Here is a 17237-nt window from a genome sequence, read left to right on the forward strand (position 1 = left end):
CTATAGTACTTAATGAAAAAGCAGGATAGCAAACTATACAGTATGACCTTTATTTTATAAAAGAAATGTGTTTTATAAAATTTCACTTTCATATATAAAATTTTTAAAAGCCTGGAAGAAAACATACAATATCAAAATGGTTATCTTAAGAAGATGAATTAGAAAAGATTTTTATTTTCTTTTTCACGGTTTCCTTCATTAAAAAAATTCTAGCTAGAACAGGGAAAATTATTTTTAAATATTTAACTTTTTCAATAATTTCTAGAATGAATAAATTTATTAGAGTTACTAAAAATAATATAAGGAGACTATATAGCCCCTCCCTTTTATTTACTTATTTACTTGTTTGTTTTCCTTTCCAACCCCCTCCCTTTTAAAAATGCAAGTTAATTTAATGAATAAGTTTAGTGTTACTTTGTTGGATGCTGTCTTACAAATAAGCAATAAGAGGCTCTAAAATGAGTCCTAAGCTTACTATTATTCTTTGGGAAAAGTTTTTCTCATGTTAAGAAAAGTCGAAAATAAATAAAAAGCACACTAACCGCTGGGGGACTTTTACTCTTCTCAATATATGTGAAAAGTTCATACAGAACCACTCCAAAGCTCCAAACATCTGAAGCCACAGAAAACTTGCTCTCTGTCAGTGATTCTGGAGCATACCTGCAATATGCAAAAAGCATTTATAAGACAGTTACCTGAATTGTGATAGGGTTGTATGGTGACAGGAGGTACAGTTGTGGTGAGCAGAGTATAACACATTGTCTTCTTGAATCACAATGTTGTACACCTGAAACTAATGTAACGTGTATCAGCTACACTTCTTTAAAAAGAAAAGTTACTTGATAGGCCAACTCTTGATTTTACCTGAAAAATCACTGGACTGAAAAGACAGGGTATACAGAAAAGAGTTATCATAAGCAGGCCCGAGGCTGCCATCCTCAAAAAACCTTGCTTGCAATATTGACAACTGCCTGATGCCTGGGAACTTTGATTTCAGAGTGGTTGCCACAGTTCCCTAAGTGAGAAGAGTAGCTCACTGGGCCTAAACTGTCTCTGCAAACAATATGGTTTATACTGAACACTGCTTTCCTTCTGAGAGTCTGGAATTTTGGTACATGCCAGGCAGAGAGTGTGCTGTCAGGATTCACGGCTCAGGGAATTTAACGTGTCCTGTGTGACTTTTCTGGGAGAGAACCCTTGGAAGCTTTGCGCTTGGTTTCCTCCAGGTTTTGCCCCAAATGGTTTTTGCCTTCACTGATTCTGCTTTATACCTTTCTCTGAAATGAATCATAGCCATGAGTATGACTGTATGCTGAGCCCTATGAGTCCTCCCAGTGAGTCATCAAACCCGAGGGTGGTCTTGGGAACCTCTGGCACACAAAGATAACTCAAATCCAAAAACTTTATTTTTGTCTTTATAAGTAACAAAGTTAACTGCAAAGTACCTTCCAGGAACTGGGGGGGGGGGGGGGGGGGATTCTCTTTGCAAGTTAAAGCTTTAAATGAATGGAGGTAAGTCTCCTAGAGGAAAAAGAAATGGCTTCTAAACTGAAACAAGACTTGAAGCTATAAAGATAAAAGAAAGAATTTGTTAATCAGAAGGAGGGCGATTATGACAGGAAACGGAAAATAGAAAGTCGGAGGGAGAAATGGTGTCATTGTCTATTCAAGTATCAACACTATCCAAGGGAGGATTTTGTCTAATGGACTGTGAAGATCATGGTTCCATTGCTAAGTTTATCCTTATTACAGAGGACAGTGACAAAGATCTGTTTTAGACTAATGAGATTAACATGTGATTTACTTAAATTTAATCTCTCCCTCAAAATCCAATTTAAGTTTCCTCACTTCCACAGATCTTTCTCTGCTACTCAAGGTCTTAATGACCTCATGCTACTGAATTTCTGTAACATTTATTGTCCATACTATACAGTTAGCCAGGCTATTTTTTACACTTAGTTTCAAAAAATTTTTCACAGTTACGTTATTTTTAAATGTATGTTTTATCTCACAAATGCAATATAACCTTCTTGAAGACATTCTGCCCCCCCAACACTTGCAAAACAGTCTTTTCCTTCGGTTTTCATGAAAGCACTGTCTACAATTTCCTCCCTCATCTCCAAGGCTGGTTTTCTCTCTCCCATGTAAGGATAAATACAAATCAAAAAAGAAAAAATTAATTCTCCCTGTTGAAAATGAGGGAAAAGACTTCCTCCTCTTTTCTTAGAGCATTTACTTTAGAAAACTTACCACTGTAAATTCTTTGTCTCTTTGAAATGTATATAATTGTTTTTTTTTAAACAAAGCTTTTGCTTATAAAAGCCTTTTGCCAGCTTTATGATCCAAGAATGTCTTTCTCAAGAACCTGGGAACCATCTCTCTGGAATGTAATCATCAAACAAGTGACCTCCCAGTTTTTGTGGGAGGTAAGAGTTTAACTTCTGGCAGGTGCCTCCTCCCAAGTTGCAAAACTATCTCCTATCATAAAGATATGAGAAGTTTGTTTTTCCTATGGATAATGCCAATTAGCTAATGCAGATGGTCACTCCCATTACCAAGTGAACTTAGAATAAATTATGTGTGACAAAGGGTGCCGCCAAGTCCTCTTACTTGAGGACTAGCTACTGTTTATCTTGAGAACATTATGTAATGGATTGAATCTGACTGGCCATGTAAAAGGGTGAGATTTCTTTGTCTTTGCAATCTCTTAGCAGATTGCTTGTGATGCCATGACTTTCAGGATTAAAGCTTAGTCAGTAATAAAACTTTTCTTTCTCTTCTATCTTTGTGCAGAGGTTTTCTGGGTTGGGAGGAGATTTCATTTCTAATTATATTTCCCCAACACTTTCCCTTTTCTCCATCTTCTAAATTTGGGTTTCCCAAGATTCCATTATCAGACCTCTACCTTTTTGTCAAAAACTTTCCATTAGATAGTATTCATCCACCTATATACTAACATCTCCTAAATTTATTAACTGTAAATTTGACCCTTCTTTTGTGCTTTGACTTACTGAACATTTCCATATTAAAGCTGTGGTAAGGAGAACTCCATCCCCACTTTTCCAAAACCTGCTGGTTATTTTACTTTCCCTATGCAATGAATGGCATCAACAATCTATCTTACTTCTCAGGTAGAAATCTTAAGAATTATCTTTGACTCATCTTTCAATCCAATAGCTAATGAGCCATCAAGTGCCTTTAGAATATATCAAATCAGTCTCCTAACCCAATACCGCTGTTACAGTCTAGGGTCAGATCCTTATCACATGTATAGTACAGAGGTCTTCAAACCAGGTGAAGAGTAACCCCAGGTATTTACAAAGATTTTCCAAGGCATACTCTACAGCAAGAAGAGTATATAAGTGTCCTCCATGAGTCCCAAAGCCTGCTTCAACAAGTAAAGTATTTTAGCAGTATTTTTCCTTCAGTTCTTCTTAATACCAACCCTTAGGACACGCTGGAACATGTTGTTAGCTTAAAACAAAGAGCACTTTTGAACAAGAAAAGCAATATAGGTAACAAGAATTCTCTGAAGTGAAATTACAGTTGCTTAAACTATGGCTAGGGGCGCCTGGTGGCCCAGTGGTTCAGTGCCCGCCTTTGGCTCCCTGCTCAGTGGGGAGTCGGCTTCTCTTCCCTCTGTCCCTCTGCCTCACCCCTGCTCATGTTCTTTCAAATAAATAAAATCTTTAAAAAAAAATAGTACGATGGCTAAATCTCAAGGATAAAAATCGTATGCATTCCCTTTCATACTTCCGATCTAGTGTTCATTATTCAATTAATTAGTTAAAATAAATTTTTTTTTAAGTAGGCTCCACACCCAGTATGGACACAAACATGGGGCTTGAACTCACAAGTCTAAGATCAAGACCTGAAATGAGATCAAGAGTCAGGCGATTAACTACTGAGCCACCGAGGTGCCCCCAGTTAAAACCTATTTTATCATTCATATTATGAAATATTTATATAAAATTTAGTCAGCCTCATTACATTATATAACACATTTAATACTTGCTAAAATAAATATAAAACTATATACTAACTGCCTATCTGATTAGTTTTTAGCAGTAGATAGCTTTCTTTTCCATTAAATACACAGGGAAATTTTGATCATGATAAAAATGTTATTTCTGACTTTTATACTAACTTAATAATTCTCCAAAGTCAAATATCAGAGTTTGATACACACCTCTCCCCAAGATATTTACTGAAGGAATACTAGACCTTTTACCATACACCTTACTACATACATTATAATCTTAGCTACATTTTATTCTGTATTATTTATTATAAACTAAGTAATGAGAAATGATTTATTTTCATAACAATATAAAATTAATTATACTAGATTAATTTAAAGATAAAACTCTGAAGTTTATCTTGACTGCCCTTGTGATTTCCAGATATGCAGGGAGAAATACAGGGCCCAAAGCTTACGTAATTTAGGAGCTTTCTTTATAACAAAAAATATAAAATTAGGCATGAAACTGAATATTTAAAATTAGAAAAGAAGTAATCTTGAAAGAAAGGTGCTCTGGTGAATATGCTTTGTTAGCTTTGTTAAAACATGCCTCTGTACATGTGCTCTGCAATTTATTTTTTTATTTTTAATTTTACAATTTCACAATTTTAATATACTTACTTCAATTGAAAAATGAAGTCAGACTTTTGAAAAACTTTTGGTATACTTCCCAAAAACTGAGAAAAGGAATGACTCTAATGATTTCTCTTTTGAAAATCAAGTGGTTTAATTCTTTGTTTTCAATAAAAGTGAAAAAAGAATCGATCTAATGAAATTGCCAGCTAACAGATAAACTTTAATGGTACATCACTATATACTTTTTTGCTACTTATCTCACAAGGACTCACAGAAATGAATATTCTTATAACAAAACTCCTTCCATTCCTATCTACTTATTTACACAAACAAGTTTTCTCCCTCCTCATGGAATGCCTTTCCTCTTCTCTACCTGGTAAACTATTAATCGATAGTTGAAATGTCTTTCTTTTTTTTTTAAATATATTTTTTATGTATTTATTTGAGAGACAGAAAGTGAGTGAGCAAGAGAGAGAGCACAAGCTGGAGGAGGGGTAGAGGGAGAGGGAGACTCCCTGCTGAGCAGGGAGCCCGATGCAGGGGCTCGATGAGGGGGGCTCGATCCCAGGACCCTGAGTTCATGACCTGAGCTGAAGGCAGCCACTTAATTGACTGAGCCAGCCAGGCGCCCCTGAAATGTCATTTCTTAGTTGTGCTTTTCTCTGATTAATTTAAACCCTCAGCAAAATTATTTGCATTCTTATGTTTTCCCATCATCTTCTTCATTCTTGCAATTATATACTACATTACAATGATTTGACCATACATTTGATTTTTCCTGAACTATGAGCTGTTAAAAGGAAGGGATAATGGGTAGTGGACCTGTCTGAATATGCCTGCCACATCAAACTTTTCCTTTTAGTTTGGCCCTCCTAGTAACTGGGCACAGTTCCTTTTTTTTTTTTTCCCCCTTCTTCCTGATATTGACCCTATCTTCATATCCCAAGTTCCTTCTACGGTGTTTGAAACAATAGGTACTTAATAGTGTTTATTAAAGTGTATTCATTAAGTATGCCCAAATCACTGGAAATTCATATAACTAGGCTTTATGGATTTCTAGTTAATTCCATTTAACTTCTTTAATTTCTCATTCTGGAAAAAAAGAATGAAATTCATGTATCACTGGGGATATAACCAAAGTAGATAGTTAAGTTTAGATGAGTCTTATTTTCTAGTTTTACTTAGAGCCTAAAAATAATTAGATGATGGTAATGCTATTGATTATCACCAATAAAAAGTGTTTTATTATTACAAAAAATTTCAAACATACAGAAATTAGAGAACAATAAACAACCATATATATGTCACTTAGTTAAATTCATTGCCTGTCTTGTTTTATGGACTATTCCCCATCTCCACCCCACTGGATATATAGGAAGTGAATTCTGGACAGGATGGTATTTCAAACATAATTATTTCAGTATGCATCTCTAAGAGATAAGGACTTTTCTTTAAAATATTCACAATGCCATCATATATTACTCTTCTGTGTAAATAATCCATTTGTCCTAAATCACTGGTGCTTTCTTACCTAATTTCCTTCCAGACTAACAATTTATAATAGCTGGGAGAAGCTGTAAAACTTACAGATACAAAATAAATGAAGATAACTAACCGGGGCGCCTGGGTGGCTCAGTGGGTTAAGCATCTGCCTTTAGCTCAGGTCATGATCCCTGGGATCAAGTCCCGTACGGGGCTTCCTGCTCAGTGGGGAGTCTGCTTCTCCCTCTACCCTTCCCCCCTGTTCGTGATCTCCCTCTCTCACTCTCTCATTTAAATAAATAAATAGAATCTTAAAAAAAAAAGATAACTAACATATAAGGATGATCAATGAACTTAGCGGTAGCTAACTGAATAATCTATATATTTCTAATAATTCTGATGAATCTCAAATATTTATAAATTGACAGTTATATTGTTTATATTAGTAATTCCAACTTTCGAGTCAGAAACCCAAAATGTTAATAAAATATGCTTAACTAAAATAAACAAAACCCAACCCTTAACAGTAACATCTGATTTAAACAACATAATCTTAATAGTATTATTTCAGATGAATAAACCAGAATTAAAGTCTATTTGGAATGTATCCCAAATTTAAACATTTAAATATAATTTCAGCAATTCATTCCTATAAAACAAAAAACGAAGACATAAAAAAGAAGACTTTGCATCAAAGCACAAAGCAATAAAACAACAATGTATACCAGATAAAAAATTAGGTTTGTATGTTCCTTGCAACTCACAATTTTAATTGAAGATCAAAAATTACCTTTAGCTTCAAATTGCTATAAAATGTTCCTTTAATGACAGGTTAAATCATCACCATGGCTAAGAAAGCTTAAAAGCACAAATTCTGAGAACAGACTACCTGGGTTTGAATCCTAATTCTACCATTTATTGGTCATATGACCTTGAGCAAACTATTTAACCTGTCTACACTTCAGTTTCCTCATACTCAAGATAGAGATAATAATACATCTTCTCCAAGGTTGTTCTAAAGATTAGATGAGATAATCCATGAAATGCATTTAGCCCAATGTAAGCATGATAAATTTTTTCTATTATTATAAATATATAAATGACATACTATTAATACTAATAAAAATAAAGTTTGAAGTTTGTGCTCTAAAATTTTACTTTATTCTACTAAAATATACTCACCAGAATATGGGACTTTCACCAGGTTCTTTCACTTTGTAGTATTCTTTGTCTTGTGGCAAGACTTTGGTTAACCCAAAATCTCCAATTTTAACCCTGTTTTCGTTTTCTACCAATATATTCCTTGTTGCCAGATCCCTGTGGATATACCTTTTTGTACCAAGATACTCCATGCCCTATGGATAAAGTAACATTTTTATTTCAGCTAAGTTTTATAAACATAAACAATTTAAATGGGTCTTTCCTCTATATACCACCTTAATTATCTAAGAAAAACTCTAGAGGGCTTTGTAACAATTACTTCAGCATGCTCTTTTTAAATTTACAACAAGTAGCCAGGATATTAAGTACCTTGCATATCTGAGATGTATACTGCAGAAGTTTTTTATGATCTATCCGTTCTTTATGTTTTTGGAGATAGTCTCGTAAACTTCCATATGGTAAATATTCCATAATTAATCTTAGATTACGCCGACCTTTTAACATACAAATGGGAACACAATGTTTTACTCTGCCATATTTTACTGATAAAATATTAGAAAACAACCATACATAAATGACTTAAAGATATATATAAACTCTAAGATGACAAAACCTGATTATAAATTACGTGATGTAGTAGTTAAGAACACAGGCTTTTTGAATCAAAAAGTTTTGAAAGGAAGCTTAAAAAATAGTTATGGTTTAATCTTGTGTAACCCTTTATGCAAACCCCAACTGATGAGAAAATTTCCTTTCTCTTCATCTGTACTGAACAAAAAGTATTAATTTAAAAAATATTTTCATAGAAAATGTGAGCAAAGACAATTTGCTTATTTAAAAATGATAGTCTCTTGGTAAGCTTAAGCAAGCATGGTAACCACCATCCTCAGTGAAAAGAATGATTAACCGAGGAGCCAAAGACTTCCTGTGGTTGTAGCTCAGCATCTCAGGTACAATCTCCAGGCACTGGCAGAGAAGTCCAGATCTTGAGACATTTTATGTTTCCATTATCCAGGATGCCAAGGACATACCTTGAGTTCAAACTAGGTTTCAATGGGTCAACATACCAGCACTGTAGCACACTCCCTTGTACTTCACAATGTTGTCATGCTGCAGGGATTTAAGGATTTCAATTTCCCTCTCAAAGTCTCTCAGGTGCTCCTCAGTACTATGCTGGAGCTTCTTCACAGCCACCACCTCCCCAGTGTTGTCTTGTAGAGGGTCATACCGGCACATCTCCACACTGCCAAAATTACCCTAAACACATCACAGTAGGATAAAGATCTCAAGTCTTCTAGACAAACTACTAATAAATTCAAATTATATAGATGATTCAGTATACAGTAGCTAGAATTAGCAGATGTATGCCTAAACTTACATTAGGCAACTTTTAGGATAAGAAAAAGAAATAATATTTCAACAGGTAGGTAGTAAACCTATAAATTTAATTTCTTCAAAAGAAATTACAGGCTGAAATATAAATAACTTCAGAAAGGCCTTTAAACAAATCATGAACATGAATTATTAAGATAAGCCAAGAGACATGTCAGGGAATTCCTAAATCTCTATCACTAACTTCCAAGAAGATCTTTGCTGCTTCATAATATGCCCTTTGATGTCACTGACAGTGAACTGGATGGAACAAGGAAGGGTCTGTTATGGACTGAATGTCTGTGCTCCCCCCAAATTCCTATGAGAAAACCTTAACCCCCAAAGTGAGTGTATTTGAAGACAGGGCCAGTGAAAAGGTGATAAAGGCTAAATGAGATCATAAAGATGAGGCCTTATTCCGATATGGCTGGTGCCTTTATAAAAAGAGGAAAAGACACCAGAGCTCTCTGCCATGTGAAGACACAGCCAAGAAGGTGGTCATATGGAAGCCAAGAGAGTCCTCACTAGAAACTGAACCCTGCCAGCACCTTAACCTTAGGCTTTCAGCCTCCAGAACTACAAGAAATAAATACCTGTTCTTCAAGCCTCCAGTGATGGTATTTTGTTATGGCAGCCTGAGCAGACTAATACAAGGTTGATTTATTTGCTCAAGGAAAGAAGAAATTTTAGGGGCGCCTAGGCAGCTCAGTCGGTTAAGCATCTGCCTTCAGCTCAGGTCATGATCTCAGGGTCATGGGATGGAGTCTCATGTTGGGCTCTCTGCTCAGTGGGGAGTCTGCTTCTCCCTTTCACTCTCCCTCTGGGCTCTCCCTCTTCCTTCTCTCAAATAAATAAATAAAATCTTTAAAAAAAAAAAAAAGAAGAAGAAATTTTTAGCCTATGGGGATGTTCCCACATTTTTTTAAAGGTCAGTCTTCAAAGAAATCTACTCTTTTTATTTAAGACTTATTGTCTATATAGAATTGATAAGTTGATACATAACATTTAAAATTAAGTATTAGTTTTTTGCATTAATCAAATTAGCATATTATGGTATTACTACATTTCTAAAAAATAAAACAATGTAGTCTTTGAGCTACAAGATTCTAAGTGACTATATTTCCAGTTATATACTTAAAAGTCAATTAAAAAAAAAAACAGACCATATGTTAGTCCTCAAAGTTAAGTCTCTCTAATTACAAAGACCACATAATAAAGTCGACAAGACCTGGGACTCTGGAGTCTGATGACTGGGGCTAGAATCTTGGTCCACCACTTATTCTCTTTGGGACCTTGGGCAAGTTACTTCCTTCTGTAATACCAGCTATCTCCTCCTTGAAATGGAGGATAATAAAATATCTATTTCATATTGCCTTATTAAGAAATTATTCCAAAACATATTTTTAAAAAAACCCAAGTGGGAAATAACAGTTTTATATTCTTTCCCCCTACTTAACGAAGTGCCCATAAAATTTATTTTCCAATGCCACTGTATATTTCTTGAAAATATTATTTTTAATTACTGTATATTATGAATGTACTGATTTTTTAAATTGAAAATATAAACATATAACGTTAAGAAAAGTTTTAAAAATACATTCATGTCATTTCTATGATATTCATAAATAGCTGTGTACATCTCTCTTAAGGATATTATCTTATAAATGGAATTAGCAGTTCAAAGGATATGGACATTTCAAAGGCCCCCGATACCTGCTGCAGCAGAAGCTCTCTTGAAAGGGACACAGATTTAAGTTCTAATAGCAGTGGAAAAAATGTCAATTTTATCATATTCCTGCCAACACTAAACACTGTAATTTTTCTAAATCTTTGTCAAGTTGATAGACACAAATCAATCTCACTGTTTTAATTTGGAATGCCTCTATTTTCTTTTGAAAGAAGATAAAGGCAAACACTGAGAGTGAAGAAACAGATTTAGGACAGGAAACCAGAAGGAATGAGAATGTTTGGAATTGGCACCACAGAAGAAATCAAATCAGGGAGAATAAAAGAACTACCTATAAAAAGAGTCCTAAGTACCAGCCAATGTTGGAAATCAATTTGCAACAGAGACAATAAACATTTATATCTGATTTGTTCTCACGGTGTTTGAGAGATGAAAACACAAATAGAAAAAAATAATTGAGAATTTTATTGTTCCTATATGAGGAAATGACAGGGAAAGTAAAACACATCATCAAGGGAGGGAAGGTGACAGAACTGTGAATACTAGTGGAAGCAGAATTTAAGTGATCTGTCAGGAGGTCTACCTAGTGTGGAAAAGGAGAGCTTAATCTAGAAGGTAGCTAATAGGCTTCAGGAAGAAGAAAGGGTCAAAGACACTGGCAATAACAGAGATATCAAAGAAAGATTTATGTGTTGGGAAAAAACTAAAAAAACAAACTTATAGTCAGAGAGGGAGAATTCAGGGTCTGATATTTCATAAGGAAGATTATTATAAGGGATTACAGAATTCAAAGTGTACTCATTTAACACAGACACAGATTTGAGGTAGAGAAGTTGAGGAATTTAAAAAGGGTATTGAATGGGTAGCCAAAATAATGGCAGGGGCAAGGTGAAGATGAAAACAACGAATACCAAAAGTACCCAAGGAATGTGGAGCATTGACCAAGACAATGACCAATGATGAGGAGAGAAGAATAACCATATTCAGGCAGGACTATTAATGATGCCTGATAGTCTGATATTTGAAGAGTAGTAGCAGCAAGGTCCAGATCTGTATGTCCCAGATCTTGGACCATGGAGGAATAGGGAATAAAGAGGATTTCAAAAAATCTAGGTTTTGGGCGCCTGGGTGGCTCAGATGGTTGAGCATCTGCCTTTGGCCCAGGTCATGATCCCAGGGTCCTGGGATGGAGTCCCGTGTCGCTTCTCCCTCTGCCCCTCTCTCTCTCTTATGAATAAATAAAATCTTTAAAAAAAAAAAATCTAGGTTTTAATTGAGGTGAAGAGTAAAGAATATAAGTATATGAGGACACAAGTATAAAATAAAATCACAAAAATACACATTTTAGAATTCAAGTAGCAGAAGAAAAGTTTTGCAATATTTTCTTAGTTCTTTTTGAGTATTAAATTAAAATATACCATTATTTCTGTTGTCTTAAAAAATACCAAAATAATTTTAAGTACAAATTCCTCCTGTGCATATTTTTACCCTGCTGCTAATTGAAAAGAATAAATGAACACAGTATATATATCAAGAGCTGTGTTTTTATAAAATGAAGAGGTGACATGTGAGCACTTTTGTAGGGATGGCATTTTGGATTTAGATTCAATAATAAAATAGCTAGAGAGCCCACTGAACACATCAATTCTTTCAAATAAGCAAAGATGAAATTAATATTACCGTATTAAATGCAGCTAGGAAATAGCCACATTAAAATAGCTACCACTAACTAAAGACCATACCATTTTCCTTTAATTTCCCACAAACTAAATTACTGAGAAATATATTTGGTTGTAAATATATTTTGAAAATGCCATCCCTATAGTCTCCTTGATTTACATTATGTTTAAAATAATGTTAAATCCAAAGAACTATGTAAAAAACTAAAAATGTTAAAAAGAAAAAGGAAATAACTCAAAGCTGTGATAATGGGGAATGTTGTAAATATAGCATATTCACTTTTAGAATTATGTTTCAAAAAATGCTCAACATCACTCGGCATCAGGGAAATACAAATCAAAACTACAATGAGATACCACCTCAGTCTATGAAAAAGCACATTCACATTTAATAAAGAATAAATAAAGGGGTAATTATGAAGAATAAGGAATTCTCTAAAAAAAGGAACATACCCTAATAATGCAAAATAATATTCCTGAAATTAATTTTTTTTAAAGATTTTATTTATTTATTTGAGAGAGAGAGCACACGAGAGGGGGGAGGGTCAGAGAGAGAAGCGGACTCCCTGCCGAGAAGGGAGCCCGATGTGGGACTCGATCCCAGGACTCCAGGATCATGACGTGAGCCGAAGGCAGTTGCTTAACCAACTGAGCCACCCAGGCGCCCCCTGAAATTAATTTTTATAATATTCTTGTATAAATAAGTAGACTACAATCTACTGCATAACTGTTTAACTTAGGAATACTTTCTGGATAATTTTAAACAAATTCCAATCAATTACTGAATAACACTACAGTGTTGCATCCTATTTTTTAAAAATTCTTAAAATAACCAAAATTAGGCCTACATTAGTAGAATTTTACATGAAAAAGCAACCTGTAATTAGAAAACTATGTGGTATCTCAATATTTGAATAATGAATAAATATACATGAAATTACCTTATTGACACTTGTACCAATTCACATATTCTGAAAATTTTAGAAATTGTGATCAGTATGAAATTTAAATACAGTATATACTTATTACACTGTCCTGTAATTGTTAGTTGTAATCTACCTCCTCCAACTAAGTTGTAAACTCTATGAAGGCAATGGCTATATCCCATATCCACAGTGACCAGCAGAGCACCTAGCATTTTGTAAGAACTCAAATATTTGTATATAGAAGCCACATCACTTCAGGGGAACAAACCCAAAAAATCTAGAAGTAATTCAGACCCTCCCAAAGATGTCTCATTTTTGACTGCCCTTTAAATTTTCATTCACTTGTTTAAAAAGTTTTGACTCCTAAAGTGAAGGAATCCACTTTGGACTTTGAAATTTGAAACACTGATATTTTTTCCTAGAAAATGGTCTTAAACAAAAGTTCATATATTCATGTTCATATCAACAGCTGGGAAAATATAAAAGTATAAGAATTAAGAAGATTAAAAATAGCCACATCAACTGAAGATAATGAAATTTCACTACAGATCGTTCCCTTTACTTCAAATAAGTTGGATTCTATTTTCTAAAACTTTCTGTATAGTCTACCAAAAAAGATCTCTAGGATATATAATAATATACATTAAAGGATGGATCTAAGTATGAGAGAAATTAAATGGCTTATTCAGAATAACAGAAAATTATTTTTAAGGTTTTCATGATTTTGTGACTAGTGACTATGGTTACTAGTCTAATGACTAGTGTTTCTGGTCATGAAAATATCTGCATATAATTAACAATAAATCGAGATTTATTCAACAATAAACCCATGAATAAGTCATGTTACACTAATTTCTGCCTTTTCCATAAACAATTTTGTAATGTAATCCCTGGTGAAATAAAATAATTATTTTCTTTATCTCTTCATATGCTATGACTTGCCCCAAAAAGATAACAATAGAAGATAATGCAACTGAAGCGTACTCACACAAACAAAAACAAATACTTAAGTGAGATAGTGGAGATAGCACAGGAGTAGGAACAGGGGAAGGTTCTGACCTCACATCTGCTACTATATGGCTGTTTGACCACAGACAAGTTACTTAGCCTCTCTGGACCTTAATTTTTCTCATTGTGAAATGAAGATGTTACTCAAGTTGAAAGCATCACTTCCCAAACTGTTCTAAAGATCACTTTCTGAGATGTCAATAGATAAATTTTGGGGGTGGAAGGTTGGGGGAGTAGATGACAAAAAGGTTTGATAAGTTTTGGACACACTGTATACTAAAAAGAAATTGATGCTATCAACATAGAGTTATGGCCAAGATGCGCAGTGTGGCTGGCAGCCTCTAAGATATATTCCAATGTTCTCTACCTTTGACATTCATGCTCTTTTATAATCCCTTCCCCTTGACTGTAGGCGGAATTTATCACCTCATTTATAATGAACAGAATACGGCAAAAGTGATGAGATGCCACTCTTGAGATTAGGTTATAAAAAGACATGGTTCCCACCTGAGATGTGTGCTCTCAGCTGCCATGCTGTGCGGCAGCCCTGCAGAAAGGCCCACATAATTAATATGGGAAGCAGATATTCTGAGGCCTGTCAATAGCCATGTTAGCGAGCTTGGAAGTAAATCCTCCCCCAGTCAAGCCTTCAAATGAGACTGCAAAGCCTGGACAACTTGACTGCAGTCTTGTGAGAGACCCTGAGCTAGAACCACCCAGCTCAGTTGCTCCCAAATTTCTAATTCCTAAACTAGGTGATAATAAATATTTGGTTTTGGCCTGGATCTTCTCTTTCCAATTTGTAAGCCACAAGGTACAGAAGTCTACACTAACAAGCTTATGAGAAGAAAGAAAGCTTACCACTTTAACTGGACCTGCTAAGAACTAAGCTTTTCCTGGGTGTCTTACTTAAAATATAAAGTCTAGGCATGACTGTGTGACTTTTAGCAGATAGAAACTCTGTCTTGTTAACAAACACAGTCCAGTCAACATTTAGACTCTGGACAATGAGATTAATTATTTCACCCTAAGATGACTATAAAAGGAGATGGGTAGAAAGGTTTAATTATTCCTTTCTCTACTATATAACTAAAGCACTTCTACCAAGAAAGAGTCCCATGGTCAAATCAATAGAAGAAATACTGCCTAATCATCATCCTTTTAAAGATGTTCAATGCACATCACATGTTAAAGGTTCCAAGAGGTTCTTCAGTAAAAAGAGCTCTTTATTTAACACAGCATTTCTCCAATAACCGATGACTAAACCTTTTTTCTATAAACACTCCCTAAATTTTGTGTAAAGTGAATCTTAGAGAATCTCTAAAGTCTTTCTTTTTTTTTTTTTTTAAGTAGTCTCCATGCTGCACCCAATGCAGGGCTTGAACTACTGACCCTGAGATCAAGACCTGAGCTGAGATCAAGAGTTGGATACTTAACCAAATGAGCCACCTAGGTGTCCCTAAAGCCTTTATTTTCAAAATAAAATGTTCTAGGATTATATGCTATTTAAAAAGCTTCTGACATCTTACCTTACCAAGTTGCTGTAGAAATTTCAAGTGTCTCTCTTCAAACTGTGTAGGGTCTCGGTCTTCAAAAGCACCAGAAAACCCTAGGGCACCTATTCTCATATTTGGTAACATGTCATTCTCTGTTAATAGTTCATAATCTGGAGAAATAAAGTATATTACTACCATAAGCTGGCAAATTACATTTTCTGAGTTAAAATGCTATATATTCAAGCTAACCAAAATAATCAGAATGAGTTAGAAATACTACATACAAACTGACACAGGACAACTCTAATAGTTTAAGCTGTATTAACAAGTCTTTTCTTACTACCCATAACCTAACAGGCTTTTAAGAAAGACTTTTGCAAAGGATAAATAATTTCCAAAATGGGCAGCTTTAGAATTTATAAAGTAAGATTATATTATTTTGACTTTTTTGATGAGAATGGCAAGTAGTATTGGAATAAGAAATACCTATGGGTCAGACATATGCACATTTAGCTACATATTTTAAAGGACTGGACAAACGAATACACATCTACTTCATGTTTAGAAAACCACTCAATTATAAAATATACGAGTAGTTTAAAAAATTGCTTTTAAAAAGTCAAATAAGCCAAACAGACTTCTAGAGTACACTATTCATTAATTGGTAAACTAAAACCAGGTTACTGAAGAAGAAGCTTCTCTTAAAAATGGAGGGACTGTTTAATCAAGAAGACTAGAATATGTATAAAGTAGGAAAAGTTGTATGAACATAAGAAACTAAGAGGGTCTAAAAGATATGAAGGTTCACTATATTGTACACCTGAAACTAATATAACACTGTATGTTAACTAACTGGAATTAAAATAAAAACTAAAAAAAAAAAAAAAAGACATCAAGTAACTTCTTGCAAGAGATTACAAAATTAGTAAAGATTTGTTAAATACAATAAAGACAGAAAGCTGGCTGGAAAATCAATAAGACTATCCCATCAATACATACCTGGAGTAAACAAACTATTAAGATCTCGTATGATGGCTCTGAAAGAAGGTCTAAAATCTGGTTCATAATCCATACAATTATTAATAAGATTTGCTAATTCTGTCCACTTTGGTGCAGGAAGCTGGTGCTTATCTTCATAAAACTGTAGCTTCTATAATTAAAGAACCAGATGAGAATAAATTGTAGAATGTGATATCAAGCTTCTTCTTTAACATCAGACAGGCTAAAAAGATATCAAGTCATGTGAACGAAATTCAAGGATCACAGAGTAATTCCAACTTCACAGTCAATATAAACTTACTCTTTGAGAATCCAAAGCACTCAGAGGCTTATCTCCTCCACTGCAGATTTCCCACAAGGTGGTACCAAAACTCCATTTGTCTGTTGCCAAATTTAGATTTTTAGGATTTTCGATGCATTCAGGTGGTACCCATGGTATTCTCTCCTGAAGAACTTTTAAACGATAGGAATAAAGTATGGTAAAATGGTTCACCCAAGTAAACAATTCTTTTATATGCAAATAATTTTCTAGCTGATTTGAATAATCAGGTCTTTCTTTATTTGTCTGGGGTCGTGTGTTGTGCGCATCACACAAGCAGGTATATACACTTATGAGCTAGAGGGGACCTTTGAGAGCATCTAATATCTCAGCTTTAACAATGGTAACACTGAGACCCATAAAGACTGAATAATTTGCCCAAAGTCACAAAATTTGTTAGTAGCATGGAGAGAATTAGAATCTTATACAACAAATCCCCGGTCAACTAAACTTCCTTCCATTAAGCCATCATGTCTCAGCTCACGTCCTACTCTCTCTACCCCTTGCTATGA

General features: G+C 34.5%; 1 protein-coding gene across 3 annotated transcripts in view; it reads right to left on the reverse strand.

The window, feature by feature from the left end:
- JAK2 (Janus kinase 2) overlaps positions 1–17237 on the reverse strand; it is a 147628-nt gene that overhangs the window by 4695 nt on the left and 125696 nt on the right. For all 3 annotated transcript variants that reach the window (XM_028117334.2, XM_028117335.2, XM_088019163.1), the window contains 7 exons: positions 16708–16859; positions 16407–16557; positions 15441–15577; positions 8308–8497; positions 7610–7734; positions 7262–7434; positions 543–660 (listed from right to left, as the gene is read on the reverse strand). In XM_028117334.2, coding sequence (XP_027973135.1) covers positions 543–660; positions 7262–7434; positions 7610–7734; positions 8308–8497; positions 15441–15577; positions 16407–16557; positions 16708–16859 — 1046 coding nt within the window. The remainder of the gene's footprint in view (positions 1–542; positions 661–7261; positions 7435–7609; positions 7735–8307; positions 8498–15440; positions 15578–16406; positions 16558–16707; positions 16860–17237) is intronic.

The sequence above is a fragment of the Eumetopias jubatus genome, unplaced genomic scaffold (genome assembly GCF_037043125.1).
Source record: "Eumetopias jubatus isolate StellerSeaLion01/CBP00866 unplaced genomic scaffold, mEumJub1_p1.0 scaffold_15, whole genome shotgun sequence".
Taxonomy (NCBI): Eukaryota; Metazoa; Chordata; class Mammalia; order Carnivora; family Otariidae; genus Eumetopias; species Eumetopias jubatus.